Below are 15946 nucleotides of genomic sequence, written 5' to 3' on the forward strand. Positions count from 1 at the left end.
GTGTTAGGCATTAAGCAATATAGAAAAAGATTAACAATAAGAGATAATTACTGTAATTTGGCAACTAGATTAGGGAACATAAATAAAATAAGGAACAATATGAGCAAGTGCAATCACAGAACATAAAGGGCTGCAAGTTATAGGAAATGACTGTTGTTCTTCAGAAAAAGACAAGAACAGTAGGCAGGGAAGGCAATAGAGTCATAAGGTTTTGAGACTCATTTTCTTGCTTTGTAATAGACACTGCTGGTTAGCTGAGCTTAGTACAAGTACTGGAAAATTACCTGCCATGTGAACAGTCACAATGTAGTAAACTGGATGTTATTGAATGCATGCTGTAAGAGTCATCAGAAATTACAGATAGATACAGCATATGTTTGTAGGTGTCACTGATACTGTCTTAGAGCAGTTATTAATTTATGTTATCCACTTTATTGATGGGTAATAAGAGATGATGTACATGGATTTGTGATAAATATTCTGTTCAACTGAATTGTTTGGGAGATCTTCATCACTAAAGCAGAGTGGATTCTAAAAGAGTATTTTAAATGCTGTGAAGCACTGTGTAACATGCCACCCAGGCTTCAGTGCAGTGAGGAATTTCCAGGGATCCTTACAATAAATAAATCCTGGATTCTTTTATTAATTTATTGGGTGCTGTTGTTTCACAGGAGCATACTGCCCACAGCATACCAGCAGTCCAGTATTCTTTCTTTTTCTTCTTTTTGCAAAAGTTTGTAATTCCTAACTCCTGTCTTCATGCTACACCATTTTTAGATCTTTTGACACAGCTCTTCCAAGTCTTTACATTTTTCCCTTGAAGCAGAACAGCCAATGTCCAGTATTATTTTACTTGCTACTTAGAAGGCCCTTAATATATTCACAGTTTAGGTGGTTATAAATATATCAGCAGAACAGGTAATGCCAATAAAGGTACCTTTCTGAAGAACAAGAATTTGAAGAATAACAGGCTCAACTTTCCTCCTTCATGAGAAGGAGAAATGGGAAGAGTGCATTATTTTAAATAAATTCCTGGGTTTATGTTGGCATCTCAAACCAGTGCAGGGTGGAAAAGTTTAACAATTCACTTACAGTTGACTTTTTCTTCAAGCAAAATCTTGTTTTGTCATAGTTGCAATGAGTCTCCAGCCCCTTTCACAGTTGCTTTTCTTTCTGAGATACATGCAGAAGAAAACTGAAGGAGGTTAGGCTACATGGTCTTTCTCTTGTATGTTTTTGAACTTCTGTGGAAATGAAAACAAAACAGGACCATACAGTGTTCTCTTTATTTACTTATCTGCCCATGTTGCTTATCTTATCTACCTTTTCTGTTCAGTGATGTTTGCAGCTGCTCTATTTGTCTGGATTTCTTTCTTACAACTTTTCCTGGTGGCTTGAGAGTTTTACTTGCTTTTATTTCCTTATTGCATTGAAGTCTCTGTGAAAATCTTCTCTGACCTTTCTTCACTTCTCACTCAGGTTTCTCTTAATTTGTTGCCAACCTTTAAGAAATAAGCAAAATGCTTTGGAAATTATTTATCTACATTGTAAGTGATAAAAGTTTAAGCCTCCTTTCTGCAATGTACATGCTTCCTACTCTTTCTTTCAATTCCTCTCTCTGCAGTGTAGCTTGAAATACTAGACTGTGAAAGTTCTTTGAAACAGGAACCATGCCCTCTTCTTTAAACTGTGAGGCATTTAGCAACTGGTTCAGGGCTTCTTATATCTGTTTCCTGTAAATATTCTTTAATTAATTATTATTTAGTAAAAATATTTACTATTTAATATTATTAATTTGAATTAATACTAGTAAGCAGTACCTTTTGAGATGGAAGGGGAAGAATACACTGAAGTTTTATTTTTGATATCATAAGAAGTGTCTCTAAATTCAGCTCTCCCATCATTTGTTATGGATTCTCATTATTATCTGCCCCAGTTGGCTGCGTATAGTACATTTGCAATACACATTGCTATTGGTGGGGTTTTTGCAGAAAAACTAAAGGGGGGCATCAGTTCAGTAAATTGCAACACAAAAGCAGCATTTGTCAGAAATTTTTAGCCTTAATGAGAAGGCCAAAACTCTTTTTATAACCTGCAAAACTTTTCATATTTTCTTTTTGAACCCCTTAGTAGTGTATTATGAAAAACAATTCTATATTAATACTTCGAAACAGTTTGAAATATATTGTTTTATACTTTTTACTTTAATGTTGTCAGAATGAATTAGTGACCATAATTTTTGTTCCATTTTATGGAATGATATTGTTGACATCAGTTAAGTTAACCTGTACAAGTTGAAATCTCATTGAGATGGTGGAGTGCTTCCTTTTCCAGCACTAGCAGCCCAGGTTTTCACTCACTCAACACACCATAGAAATCTGGCAGTCCCCCTTGTGCAGAATGTTTCTGAGTGTAAAGATCTATTAGGCAAAGGAAAAATCCTTTCTATCCTGATATATCAAATACAGAGAAAATACTAGTATTTTCAGACTTTTATGCTATCATACAGCAGGAAGAAAAACTTGATACTGCAGGAGTACCTGTTCTTTCTTCCTCTAGCTCTCAGTACTCAGTGAAGGCATGAAAGGAAACAAATTCTAATGTCATTATAGGGTTAACTATCTATTAATGTCTTGCTACTTGAGTTATTTTCTTTGAGAAGGAGTAGAATCCTGGGACAGAGCTCTTATCCCCACAGATCTCTCAGTGTTGAATCACTCTAGATATGGTTTGCATTGAAGTCTGATAGATTAAAATCTGCTAGAACCTAGAATCTGTACACCTAATGTAAGTCTCCTTGGTATAACCACTTTGTCTAGAATGGCTAATACATTATAGACAACTGCTTCTTTCTTACCATTTTACCTGCAGCAGATAGAGAAGTTGGACTAACCCAAACATACTAGCACTTACAGATTAATCAATCCCACATCTTTTGTACTAGTCTATGAATGTTATTAAACTTCCATATGCTTCAGTGTAAGCATCTGAACATTATAGGTGGGCAAGCAGAGAAGCAGAAGGATTGAAATAACATGCTAGAACATACAGAGTCAGCAGATGAGCCAAAATAAAGCTCAGTAAGTCTGACTTGCAGTTTTCTGCACATCCTGTGAAACTAGAATACATTCTGGTTTTAGTATTTGCTCTTTACAGTGATTATTTCATATTTTTTTCCAGTCACTAGTCAGGACAAGCTCAGAGGTATTTACTCTGAACCACTAGTAGGTCAAGGAAAAAATGATGGTATCATCCTTTCAGCTCTGATGGCCAGATGCTGAGTCTGAGTTTGACCGGGATTTTCTTCAGATAAGTAGATTTGGCATAGTTTTCCCTCTAGGTCTATTTGTGATTTTATTTCTTCTTTCAGTACATTCAATAATATAGATGCCTCAGATTATATCTCTTAGCTGAAAACATATGTTTCTGTTTTACCAGTATTGTAGTAGAAGTAATTCAAAGTAAAAATTATTTTTTTTTTTAAATAGAATGGAAATTTTTGTGGATACCCTTCCTTTTGTGATAGATTTGAGTGGACAAGCAATATGTTAATTATGTTTGCTTTAAATGGACTGTTACAGGAAAGGAAAGAAAATGCTGTCTCAAACCTAGACTGTCCAATTTTTCAGTAAAAATGTTCTGTTATTTTACTGCTAAGCTTTGTGTTGCTGATCGAAGCACTATCCCAAGGCTTCTGCCAAGCACCACGTTGTTTGTGTGATAGGAGGGATTTGGTTACAGTCAGGCAAGTCTGAAAAATGGTAAACTGACAGCAAATCTGGGATCATGGTTGCTAAGACAGCTTTTGTGGTCACGTGCTTTTATTTGATGTGGTTCCTTGTGTCTCTTGTGCCAAATGGTGTAATGTACTAAAGTGATGAAACTGCAAAAGAAAAAAAGTCAACTATTTACTTCAGCAACAAAGGACAAAGAGAACAGGGAAGGAGATCAAAGCCCTTAACATGCCTCTCAAAATAGGAAAAAAAGAGCAAAAAGAAGGGAATTTCTTTCCACATGCTTGAGGCTACTCTTGGATATAGCCATCATGAGTAATAAACCCTTTAAATGCTCATGTCTGCAGTGTGCTTCAGTTTCAAAATACAGCAGGTATTGCAGAGAGTTGGTAAAAGAAAGGGCTATCGTCTATAAAGTGTAAAGTCTACTTTCCATCACTGGTACATAGATTTGACAATGCTTTAACACTGGCCACACTGACAGAAAAGCTCATTATTAAACCCATATAAAAGGTCTTTCCACTCAGAGGCAATTGTTTACATTGTCAAAGTTAGATGAATCTATAACTCCATCATTCACAATCATTGAACTTGTCTTTTCCCTGTTTTCTGTGTGTTTTGCAGAAAGAATTGAGTTAGAAATGTTGAGTGCAGTCAATATTATGTACTACTTTCTTTTCATATAAAGCTGTTTAATGCTATATCACACTGTATTCAGGATAAGTATGATTCTTACAGTTCTGAATCTCCTCACCTAAATACACATTTTTCTCCCTAAAAAAAAAAAACTCTTATCAAAAAAGGTACCTCATTTTAAGAGTATAGCTTTTCTGTTGATGTTCTTTTTTTTTGTGTGATGTTTGTTTCACAGAAAAGCTTATGCAATTTTTGAAAATGGGGAATGGGAACAGGTAAAGGGAGAGCAAAAAATATAAACTTTATTATATGTGCACAGGTCCTTAGTTGTAGTAGCATAACATGTGTTAGCACTTAACTCTTTAAAATGTGATGTAGAGAGTGGTCTGAAATAATCCTCATTTTCCAGACTTAGCTGAAAAGTTTCTCAGCAGTCTAGAGAAACCTGTATTTTTTTTCTCTTTGGAGAGAGGGGGAAGCAAAATGAACTGCAGAGAAGAGGTGATGAGAATGAAGGAGTTCAGGGGAATTAGGCAGGCCTAAGAGCTGTAGGGAAGGGGGTAGGGATAGGAGTAAGAGCATCTGTCTACATGCCTGTAAGTGTTCCTTGCTAAAGCATTCAGTCTTCTGAGCTTGAAACTTGCAAGTACCCTTCTTCCCTAATGAAGTGATGGGTAAATAACTGCTTCTTTACCTTTAAATAATCAAGAACAAAAACAGTCACTTCTCTAAACTTGTGAATTAATGCTAAGCTATTTATTGAGGATGATTTCTTGAGAAAGACATTTTAATTAATTATAAGTTATCAAAAAATGTGGTAGAATTTTGCATTTTGTATGTTGGTCTCAATAAATATGTCCATTGAGAGACAGAGCAAGTAACTTGGAATGCACCAGTCAACAGCAGAAATGTAAACATACTCCAGCTATGCTTTCTGAACTTGTATTTCAGCATGCCACAGAACAAAACTTTTATTTGTAATGCAGGCTGACTGCTGCACTTGTTGAATTCAGTAGTGAGTTCCTCACAAAATGCAATTTAATTTCCAGACCATGGATCAGATCACATTGTGACTGACTCTGGACATCCAGGAGAACAGGACCTTACTGCAAGGAGCCTCTGCTCTGTCTTAAAATTAGATGTATGAGGTTGATTTGCAGAGCTGAGTAGGCTTAGAGTAAGAGAAAGCAAATAAAATTCTGAGGCCAGCAGGTCTTTGTTCCAGCATGTTTGTATAGCCTTATCTCTGAGACAGGTAGATCTGCTGTGTATTTAATCTTCATCTGGTACTAGGGGAAATGAAATAGCATCCCCTAAGACTGTTGCTTCATGAATTGTTAAAATTACAAAAAATACCAGACTGTTTGAATTCTAGCCTTTAAAAAGTAGCAGTTTATTGGAAAAAAACAGTGTAAAAATCAAACACAATTCAATTGATTGTACTGAAACTAGCCTTACTCTGGCAGCTGTAGGGGAGCAATTGTATGTGCTTCCTCATCATATCTCTTGATGCTTTTTGTTGAACATTTTTTGTTTATGTGATAAAATGAACGTGCTTTTTTTGGGTTTTTTTTTTTTTTTTCTTTTTAAGGGGTGTATAGCACTGATACTGAGAAGGAAAGCTTGATTGCAAACAGAAGTGTTTAAGATCTATGCTCCGAGGCCCAACTATCTGGAAAGCAGATTTGACATGCAACAATCTTTAGCTCGTGCTGGTGAAATACTTTGCCAAATCGAATGCCCTTCACTATAAAAGCACTTACAGCACTTTGTTTGGCACTTTTTCTTTTCATTGGACTGTGAGGTACCTCAAAAAGCAGCCTTAGATATTGAGCTGCATGGTGACATTCCCTTGCCCAGTTGTCTCCATTTTGCACCCTTTACAGGTCCTTCTTTGGCATTGTGGAAGTCTCTTCTTTCTTCAGTTGCAGGTTTATTATAAGTCAAATGAATTTTTATGGCCTCTTGCCTGGTCTCAGGGTTGTGAGGTATGGCAAATATGTTCCTTTAACATGACAGACATTGTAGTACAGCACAGTCAAATCAAACTTCGAGCTTCTTCACCTGTTTAAAAATAAAAGGTAAGTATCAGTTTAATGAGGCATATGAATCTTAATTGCTAAATGTTTACAGACAGTTTTGAGATGGTCGTATGCAAGGTCCTGTGCAAATGCAGTATTTTATTAAAATATTTAATAAGCAGAATTTCTGACCTAATAGAGGGAACAGAGACGCCTGTCCACTCTTAATTTTCCCTACCCATAATTATTTCTACAGAATATAAATTACAGATGGTACAGCTTTATTCTGTTTTCAGAGGATAATTATACTAGAAATTCCAGCCTTCTTTCTGTGGAGGGACCTCTTTCTCAGAAACCACACCTTTTAGCAGTCTGTTTTTCATTTGAGGAGGGCAGGATTTCCATTTATGTTAACGCGTTTTTACAGGATGGCTACTTTCAAAAGATGGATAGAGGTAAAATGGGAAACCCTTACTCACAAATCGTAATAATTCCATCTGGAAGATGTATTGTAAGCTGATGATATAGGAGTGGAAACTTTTTTTGCATGTGTAGTGTGTTAGAGATGACTTCTAATTTCATAGCTGCTATTGTAACTGGGAGAGAAACCAGTAATTCCTGTTGTAGTCATCTGAGCATCTTCAGTGCTATGTCCATGCTGCTAGGGAACTTGGACAGTGCCAGTTGCTCTGTGTATGAGATTGGAGGCTTTTATGGATATATTTACATAATGTGTAAGGATTAAATAAACTGGAAGTCAGGGTCCTAAAGTAAGGTTCACAACCCACTTCTAACATACCAGAGGTCAAGTTTTCTATTCTCCAATGTTACAGATCAGTGGACCCGCTATACTGCAATTTTGTAAGAACATATTGTTTCAGAAATGTTCCAACTTTCTAATCATCTTAGTCATACTTCAGTGCTTTCAACCATCCACAAGTTGCAAAATTATATTCTTGTGTGAATAATTTTAGTAAGGGGGTAGTAGCAAGGAAACTGAATTCTGTTTAAAAAAATCCCATTCAAGTCTTACTTCTGCTAGAAAAGTTTGTTTGTTTTTTTGTGTTGCTGTGGTGTACTGAGGACTTTTTTTTTCTCATCATTGCATTTGCAAAATCCAGACCTGCAGAACTGTTCCATGTGGTGAACAGTCTGCTAAACCCAGACTGTTTTGCCTGAGTAGCAGATTTCCATATACCTCATTATGAGTTTGGGATTTTTTTGATTTATGTAGGCTCTGTTCCTTCAAAGGGATGCATGACTGTAGACCTTTATACCTAGCAAAGTGGTTTCTTATCAAGTAGTGAGGAAAATAAGAGGCCAGATCCTGTAGGAGAGTAAAAGACTTGTTTTGCAGAGAAGAACTTCTCTTTCTATCCAGTGTAATTTGTCATGGAAACAGCATGTAAACAGGAGGCCACACAAAGTAAATTAGCTCTTGAGGCGTTTTTATGGTGTCCAGGTTGGTTCTGGATGGTTAGTGAATGATGTAATCCACAGTATGTAATGCAAATTTTGATTTGGTAAGGGACTATAAAGAAAGATTTAGGTCAGTACTGCTAGAAGGAAGTAGCATGGACTTTACTTAGTTGTTGCCTTATACAGTCTGATTTAAATAAGTGTTAGATCTTTCCACACCAAAGAAGCCATTATTCTGAGTAATAGCAGGTGTGCTTCAGTCTTCTGTCCTTTGATAGAGGCAAATGGTTAAGCTGCCTAAATACATCTCTGAAGTTACCTTATTTCTGTGATTTCCTACCATTCAGGTGTCCAGTATGTGCATGGACAGAATTAATATCTTTGGTTTTGTAATTTTCTACTGGGCATGAACAAAATCATAGACTCATAGACTATAATCATAAACCAATGTAGATTGGCAAGAAGGAGCTTATCTGGCCAAGCCACTCCTCAGAGCTTATAGCCTCTGTTTTTCAGCTGAGCTTTGAGCACCTCCAAGGACATAGCACCACTGAGTCCCACTTCAGAGAAGCCTCTGACTCCACCACCTCTATAATTTTCCATTAGATAATTGAAGTTATCAATATGCTTTCTGCTTCCCTTCTCAGTATCCCCCCTCTGCAGTGTTCTCTGAAGACTGAACAAATCCATTTCTTTCACCATCCTTCTTACATCATCATGTACCTGATAATCTTTCTGACCCACTCCCCCCTTGATTTAATAGGTTAACATCTGTGTTCTATTGGGAAATCCAAAACTGGAGTAGATGACATAACTGATATTTGCATCTGGCCATCTATCCTCCTCAGTCCCAATTATTTTGATTATTCTTAGCTGGTTTGAAGGTGGATTTTGGAATAGCTGAGGACTTCAGGTCCTCTCCTCCCCCACTAACAAGATGTCTGAACTACAGTACTCCACATCTTACTGATGAAGGCTAAGAAGCAGAACTGTTCACAATGAAAAAGCTATTTCCTGAGAGAATGTTTTGTGTTAGTGATACTCTTGATTTAAGTGGTTAATTTACAGTGGGTCATGGTATAACCTGTTTTATAGATGGTATCGCTCAATACCTTTATTATCACCACAGCATAAAATACACTTCCTCTTGGCCATCTGACTTCAAGAATAGGGAAAGAGGACTGTGCAGAAATAATTTTCAAATCTCAGGGGCTGTACATGTAATGCATTCTTAAATTATTTTTCTAGTGCGCTTGGAGGATCATCTGCCCTTCACATCCCAGCCTTTCCTGGTGGAGGTTGTCTCATCGACTACGTACCCCAAGTATGCCAGCTCCTAACTAACAAGGTAAACTGCTGCAGACAATCAGCTTTCCTTTCCCTTATGCACTGTGCTGCATTTTCACAGACATCATTATTCTTCTGCCAGGTATGCAAAGCAAGGCATACTTAGGCTGAACTACACAGGGAATACCTTGCTGGTAAGAGCTGGGCACCTGAGCATGACATTGAATGGAATGACTCCTTTAGGTAAACAAGTGAGTTTGGGATTAGATCCCAGAGCAGTTTTTTTTCTTACTGTGATATGTTATGATTTAGGATAAAATGTTATTGTATTGTACAACACTGCATTGCAGTATACTGCTTTTTAGTAAATACAGATGTGTAATTTGCATATTGTTGTTCTAGTTGCAAGTTCTCATACCCCAGTCATTATTGTAGGTTTTGAGTACTTTCCATTATTTTTCTTCTCAGATGTTTCATCCAGATGAACTGAATCAGCAGTTTCTTGGGATGTTTATACAGCAATAGCTACTTAAGGTTGCTGAAAAGGTTGTGTTCCAGTTAGCTTACTGTTTAAACAAAAAAGAAGGATTATAGTATTTTGAAAGTTTCACCATTATTTAAGTATAATTTTCTAAAGAAGGCTTAGGGGTCAACATTTAGAAATTTACCTATTACAGACTTCCTATTTGTATATTATTTTTACCTTCAATTGTCTAAATGAAGAGAATAATTTTATCTTTTAGAAAAAGTTTCTTCAGAATCTATTTTCATAATTATATTGGAATCTATCATTAGAGTTGTTTTTGTTGTGGTTTTCTGTTAAAATTACTTTCTGTTTTTAAAATCTGCAAGTACACCGGGCTGTTTTTATCCTTTCTTAAACGAAGTCACTTAAGCAAACTTATCGTATGTTTTCCTCTTCCCAAAATAACATTTCAGATCCTACACAAAGCCTTCAAAATAATCTTAGTGTTTTATAAAATACAATGTTTGAGTTTATAAATAGTATTTAAGTTATACAAGGCAGCTCTCAGCAATGGTTGTATCAAGACTTTTTCAGTAATTTTAGGAAAGCATTTGCCAGCCAAGTAATGTTAGTATTGCCATAGCCAAGAAAATACTCTTCCTGTTCTTTTCAGTGAGGGAGAAAATGTTCCTAAATGCTAGTTTTTATTCTGGAAAGCAAAGGAATTTACATGGAGAATCACATATAGAACCATACCATAACTACTTTCAAGTCACCAGTTGTAAACCAGATGTCCTTGCAGCCTGGTGACACATGCATCGGTTTTGTTATGGGTCAAACCCTGCTCACACTGTTCTCTTAAGTGATGCCACCCAAATTAATGAGAAAACATACATGGTGTGAGGAGAATTTTGCCTTAAGTCTCCAAATTTAGAATTGTTGGATTTTCTCTGTGCCAGGATAGAAGTCTTTCAAAACCCAGAGTACCTCAGAAACTGTTGCTTGTAGTTGAGTAGGTGGCTCCCTGAGTCAGCATGAAACCAGTGAAAGAGCTTAATGTTCAGAAGATCTTGTTGGAGGTGCAGTCTTCAGAAAACACCCAAGATCAGTTGTGCAAGAAATTTAATTTTTTCTTCTCTTTTATAACCAGAATGTTATTTTGACACTTAGCTTAGTGTCAGTTCAGATAACTGATTTGCCTATCACAGATTTCTACTCTCAAACTTCAGTAAGGCAATGCTGAGCATTTCTTTCTTTCAGTCTTTGTCTTGTGCAGTTAAACAGTGCTTCAGTCTATTGTGAAAGACTTAAGTTTTACTCAGACATGATTGAAGAGATTTCTTTACAAGATATTCTGTGTGCAACGTCCAGAGTCTGTTTTAAAGGCATTTCAGGATTCTTTAGGGAAATCATGCTAAATGTAGGATTCAGAACTTCTACCATGTCAAACATAAATCTTCCTTAACAAGAAATATATGACAAACTGGGCTTTGGGTTTTTTAATCTTTATATAGCAAGGATTTGTTTTCTTTCTTTTTTAAGGTACAATATGTTATTCAGGGATACCATAAGCGAAGAGAGTACATTGCAGCTTTCCTGAGTCATTTCGGAACGTAAGTTTTCTTCTGATGCATATTTTTCTGTAGTGTGGGGGAAACTCATTTTCTGCATATGGTTTGTGGTTGTGTGGCTGCTGTCCACTGGATGAGATGAAATCTTGTCATTTTTCACAGAATTACGTGTACAGATTGTCTCTCTGTAACAACACTGGAAAGTACTTCAGCATTATTTCACTTCTGTGCCAATGGCCAATCTGATTTTTTCTAGAAAATAGGTGATGATGGGAAAGGGACAGTAGGGATTTTCCTTATGCAGAAGTATATTTGTTTCTGAATAAATTACTTAAGGGGTCTTTCACTAACAGGCGATAAGTGAGGTGGGAAAATGGGGAAAGCAGGTGTGATTCCAAGCCTTGCAAGAGCCAGAAGCTGCTGCTCAGTGTAAAGGTAGGGCTGGGAGACAGCTGTTCCCACCAACAACCAGTATTCTGTCTCTCAAGAGAAGAGGCCCTTGGGTCATGTTGCATTCCTGCAGATGAAAGGTGCATGGCCAGGAATGATAACACATTAGCTTCACAAATCAATTAATCAGGGCAGCCATGGCACTGTGAAGGGTTGGCACTTTGGTTTCCTGCCTAAATTGAGCCAGAGTCCAAGCCTTTAGCTAATTGAGATGAGGGGTTTGTGCTTCCAAGAGGTGATGCCAGTGACATGGATATTCAGGAACCCTTCAAATCTCTCAAGTGAGGTTAGGAAAACAGCTTTCTTCTAGCATGCACCCAAATTTAATACAGTGATAAATAGATAACAATAACTTCAACTGGATGTATGAGTAGACAGCCAATGCAAGCTTAATCTTTATCAAGACATTTCCTTTTCTTCTGAGAAAACTGTATTATAAAAAGGGCCACGTGTGCCTATTACTATATCACATCTGCATTGTGGTTCATGAGTTCTGATACTACTTCACACTTAGAGAATACCAGCTTCTGATGGTTGAAACTTTTAATCCATCTATCAAACAAGTATTCTATATGGAATTTTTCATTATTATCTCATGTTTTGTATTTTTTATATATACTCTTCCAAATTTTCAAATTTAAACTCTTCACAGCCTTCTTACTTTCAGTTTTATCCCCTCACTCACTACAAAAATGAAGAAGAATCTTAATTTGGGTACAGGGAATTTGTGTCTCTGCAGTTTTAACAATTTAGGACTGTAGATGTGGTACCAGGTCTTCTTTCATTCAAAAGTATATTTTAAACTGAAAATGTCTTTCCTTTGGGTAAAAAACTCCAATACCACAGGATAATTAAGACAATTGCTAAGGTTAAAAGTTTAATCTAATTTAAAATTAGTTAGAAAATTGTAACTGCTTATAAAAAAAGCAAATCCTGGGAGATTCTGAGCAAACAAACGAAAATAACAATCCCTGTATTACAAAATTTACATATTCATCATCCAGTATTTGAAGGCAAAAACTGCATTCATTTTTTTTGTTGTGTTTTTGTTGATAGTGGTGTGGTGGAATATGATGCAGAAGGATTCACAAAGCTTACTCTGTTGCTGATGTGGAAAGATTTTTGCTTCCTTGTTCACAGTGAGTAACACTTTGCCTCAGGCATAAATGTCTGTCCTCTGAAGATGCAAGTTCAAAAGGGAAAATGTACAATTACAGGAAACAATTTAAAAGTTTTAGCTATTTTTATCCAGTGCTTAATCTATTTTTGATGTGACTTAGAAAACACAAAATCTCAATTGTATCTAGAGAAGAGGAGGGGATGCACACCAATAGTGAAATGTTGGTTTACAGAATGCCAAAAAGGTCTTGGGAAGGTTTTCTGGTAATTTGACACAAGACTGAGTTCACTGTTGTAACTTAGCTTTTCAGAAGTGTTAGTGATGAGGACTCAACCCAGGAATACCTAAAATCATCTCTAACTGTCAGGAATTAATGCATTGATAACAACTGTAAAGACACTTTATGTAGAGAAAATAGATCACATAAGAAATAACAACATATTGTCATTAGGATCCAAAACTTATTCCTAGACTGAAACTGTGTAGGCAAAACTGTCCTAACAACATAGCTAGGTTTGCTGTTATTTAAAATTTTTTAATAAAGATTTTATTACTAACAAAATACATTCTTAATTTAAATATATAGGAATTACTCCATGTGGAAATTAGTAAATGTGGCTTTGATATGTAAATGTGCCTTTTACATATTACCTTAAGTTTCAATTTCTGTTTTTCCTTGTGGTAAGGTGAAATTCACAGGTATCAAAGATACTTTGATCTGGGGAAATTCAGTCATGTAACTGTTTAGATTTGATTGTTACACCTCTTATTTATGTTTCACATTATTACACTGCAATGTGGGCAGCTGCAACATTGGTATTTGATAGCATTCTAGCACTGAAGTCTTTGTTATTACATAATTTTTTTTATTGTGGGCCAGCTTTTCATGTGGAAGACTCATGCTGTCTTGATGACATCGTAGAAATTTGTCCCAGAATTCTTAATGCAGGAAGTCAGGATTGCTGCTATTCAGAGAAGTCTTTCACCCTGTGTTGTATTGCAGATCATAAAAAATGGTCTCACTAATCCTTTTGCTTCTATGCCTTAAGATTACCTTACCACACACTAATGATCTTAGGAACCATTAGTGATCTTAGAAAACTCAAACCTGAAATTAAAACTCTTCCATCATGTTATTATCATTTATGTTGGGGAAAGAAATAGAATTGAAGTGGTATCTTTGGGAAAATTATCCTCTTTAAATTTTTGCTTACATTTCACTAAAATGGAGAACTGGTCACTGGACAGTTGTATTCTATGAGATTACACTTCTTTATGTACAGCCTTCCTGAAGATTTCCCACCTTTCGTACTCCCCAGCATATTTGGGTTAATTTAATCAATGTTAAAATTCCCGTGAATTTGATTTGTGCTGTGAGATAACATATCTTAATACATGTTGAATCACTTAGATTTCAGGGGAATCAAAATTCAAATTTCTGCTAAATAACAGAGCGAGTTTTAACTGTGTAATATTCATGGTATTCAATTAAACTGGCATGAAAGCTACAATTATAACTGAATAGTTTATCACTATGTATTAACCCTGTGGCCTTAGAACTCATACAGTGGCTTAGCTGTGGAAGCCATTGCATCACTCACTTGCTGAACAATTCAGTGCAAAAGCATTTCTGGTCCATGCACTGAAGGATATTGCAATGAAAGGACCGAAACCTGCACTTCATTTCCTGAGTGAAGTAATGTAGGCTTTCATCTCCTAACCACGGGCATAACTATGTATATTATGGTTGAATATTTAGCAAGCATCTAATAAAATGTCTGGGAGAGATAGCAATAAGTTGAAAACTCTTCTACTTTATGTATTTACTATAGTGTGTAGATAAAGTATTCAGAGGAGAGTAAATAGGTCAGTATACAGAAAGCACTGTGGTGTATCAAATGAAAGGCACCATAGTACATTTTATTGGTATCTAAATTTTGCTTAAAAATTTTAGGTTTGAGATTGTGATTTAGGTGACATTTATAAACACTAACATGAGTCATATTTCCTTTAGAAGATGGATTCAGAGGTTTCCAAAACAACTTTGGCATTGTTTTGCAACTGTTTGCATTGAGAGTTACAAACTTATTTGGACACTAGGAAGCAAAAAACATTAGAAGTAAGTTGAAATTATTCAGAATAGTTTTATTGAATAAAGTGGGTTAAAGAGGAGAGAAACAGAAAAATAGTTCTGAATTGCTGAAGCCAGATAACCTTAGAACAACTTCATATGCTAAAAAAGAAAGACTGTGCTGTAGTTACAGAATGAAGACGAGATTCTACACATTCTACCTTAAAACACTGAGGAGCTACCTAGTTGCAGACTTAATCATTAGATTAATGAAGCTTCTGGAGTTATTACATTAGATCAAAGACAAGTCAAAGGAACTGTTTCTTTAGTGGTTTAATTTTAAGAATTAATCAAGTGCTTTCAAATATAAGACAGAAGAAATAAACATTCAGAGAAGTTCATGCATCCACATGGGAAAGGAAACTGTTAATCAGGCTTACTGCTTTTGATACTGTTTATGAGTAAGTCCCAGTATGAAGCTTTGTAAGTAAACTTCAATAGACTGCTCACTTTCAATAGACTTCTCTTCTTGTTTATAAATCAGCTATGATTAGTTTTTGGAGACAGATATTTCCTTGTATTCTTGTTCTTGTATACAGCTTATGTATTTATACCATATATAAATTATAGTGTCATTTAGGTTGGAGAAGACCTTTAAGATTGAGTCCAGCCACTGATGAAATATCAATATTAGATAAAAACACATGTTACATTATCTGTGCATAATTAAGAATTAAATAGCATTATTGTTATAAACACAAGAGTGTAACTCTGAAGTAATCTGTATTTGGGCTTTTCAAAGATTAATTTTTATCTTGCAAGATCTTTAGGTTATCAGCACTGAAGAGATGGACAGAAGCTGGACCAGTATGCAGTAGCAAATGAAACACTGCTTGTGTTAGTGGTTGTTTAAGATGTCTTAAAAGGACAAACATTGAACTAAAAAGGGGTTTTTTTTCACTGAACAATATTTTAGGAGGTGAAGAATGTTGAAGGCTGCCAGCATTTCTATTTCCAGTTTATTTGGGATGTCAGTCAAGGCAAAGTTGGTTGGGAACATTTGCTGAAAATGACCTTGGCTGACCGTAAGGGATTTCAGTTTCTGTGTGGATAATGCCACTGACCCAGGAGCTCCAAATTGTTGGTCATGTAAAAACTTGAGTTTAATTGA

At 35.9% G+C, this 15946-nt stretch overlaps 1 protein-coding gene across 3 annotated transcripts in view; it reads left to right on the top strand.

Moving 5' to 3' along the window:
• The window catches only part of BABAM2 (BRISC and BRCA1 A complex member 2), a 159314-nt gene that overhangs the window by 112897 nt on the left and 30471 nt on the right, over window positions 1-15946 (top strand). For all 3 annotated transcript variants that reach the window (XM_021552247.2, XM_021552268.2, XM_021552258.2), the window contains exons 8-10: window positions 9059-9158; window positions 11106-11176; window positions 12641-12723. In XM_021552247.2, the coding sequence (XP_021407922.1) occupies window positions 9059-9158; window positions 11106-11176; window positions 12641-12723 (254 nt within the window). The remainder of the gene's footprint in view (window positions 1-9058; window positions 9159-11105; window positions 11177-12640; window positions 12724-15946) is intronic.

The sequence above is a fragment of the Lonchura striata genome, chromosome 3 (genome assembly GCF_046129695.1).
Source record: "Lonchura striata isolate bLonStr1 chromosome 3, bLonStr1.mat, whole genome shotgun sequence".
NCBI lineage: Eukaryota > Metazoa > Chordata > Aves > Passeriformes > Estrildidae > Lonchura > Lonchura striata.